The 465-nt window shown below is 72.3% G+C and overlaps 1 protein-coding gene across 1 annotated transcript in view; it reads right to left on the reverse strand.

Moving 5' to 3' along the window:
• The window catches only part of LOC104129979 (dual specificity mitogen-activated protein kinase kinase 7), a gene marked incomplete at its 5' end in the record, with an annotated part of 4,081 nt that overhangs the window by 2,730 nt on the left and 886 nt on the right, over window positions 1-465 (reverse strand). The window contains one exon of the mRNA XM_035898434.1: window positions 214-278. Coding sequence (XP_035754327.1) covers window positions 214-278 — 65 coding nt within the window. The remainder of the gene's footprint in view (window positions 1-213; window positions 279-465) is intronic.

A 465-nucleotide genomic window follows, 5' to 3' on the forward strand; every position in this document is an offset into this window, starting at 1 on the left:
CCCACAGCCCCAGGAGACCCCCAGCACCCACCCCTGGGGTGCAGCCCCCATGGTCCTGGGGTCCCAGACCCCCAGAACCCCAGCACCTACCCCTGGGGTGCAGCACCCATGGTCCTGGGGTCCCACAGCCCCAGGAGACCCCAGCCCCCACCCCTGGGGTGCAGCCCCCATGGTCCTGGAGACCCCCAGCCCCAGGCGACCCCCAGCACCCACCTGTGGGGTGCAGCACCCATGGTCTTGGGGGTCCCACAGCGCCAGGGGACCCCCAGCACCCACCCCTGGGGTGCAGCACCCATGGTCCTGGGGTCCCAGACCCCCAGAACCCCAGCACCTACCCCTGGGGTGCAGCACCCATGGTCTTGGGGGTCCCACAGCCCCAGGAGACCCCCAGCACCCACCCCTGGGGTTCAGCACCCACAATCCTGGAGACCCCCAGCCCCAGGGGACCCCGAGCACCCACCCCTC

This window comes from Egretta garzetta, unplaced genomic scaffold, assembly GCF_000687185.1.
Source record: "Egretta garzetta isolate BGI_Z169 unplaced genomic scaffold, ASM68718v1 scaffold677, whole genome shotgun sequence".
Taxonomy (NCBI): domain Eukaryota; kingdom Metazoa; phylum Chordata; class Aves; order Pelecaniformes; family Ardeidae; genus Egretta; species Egretta garzetta.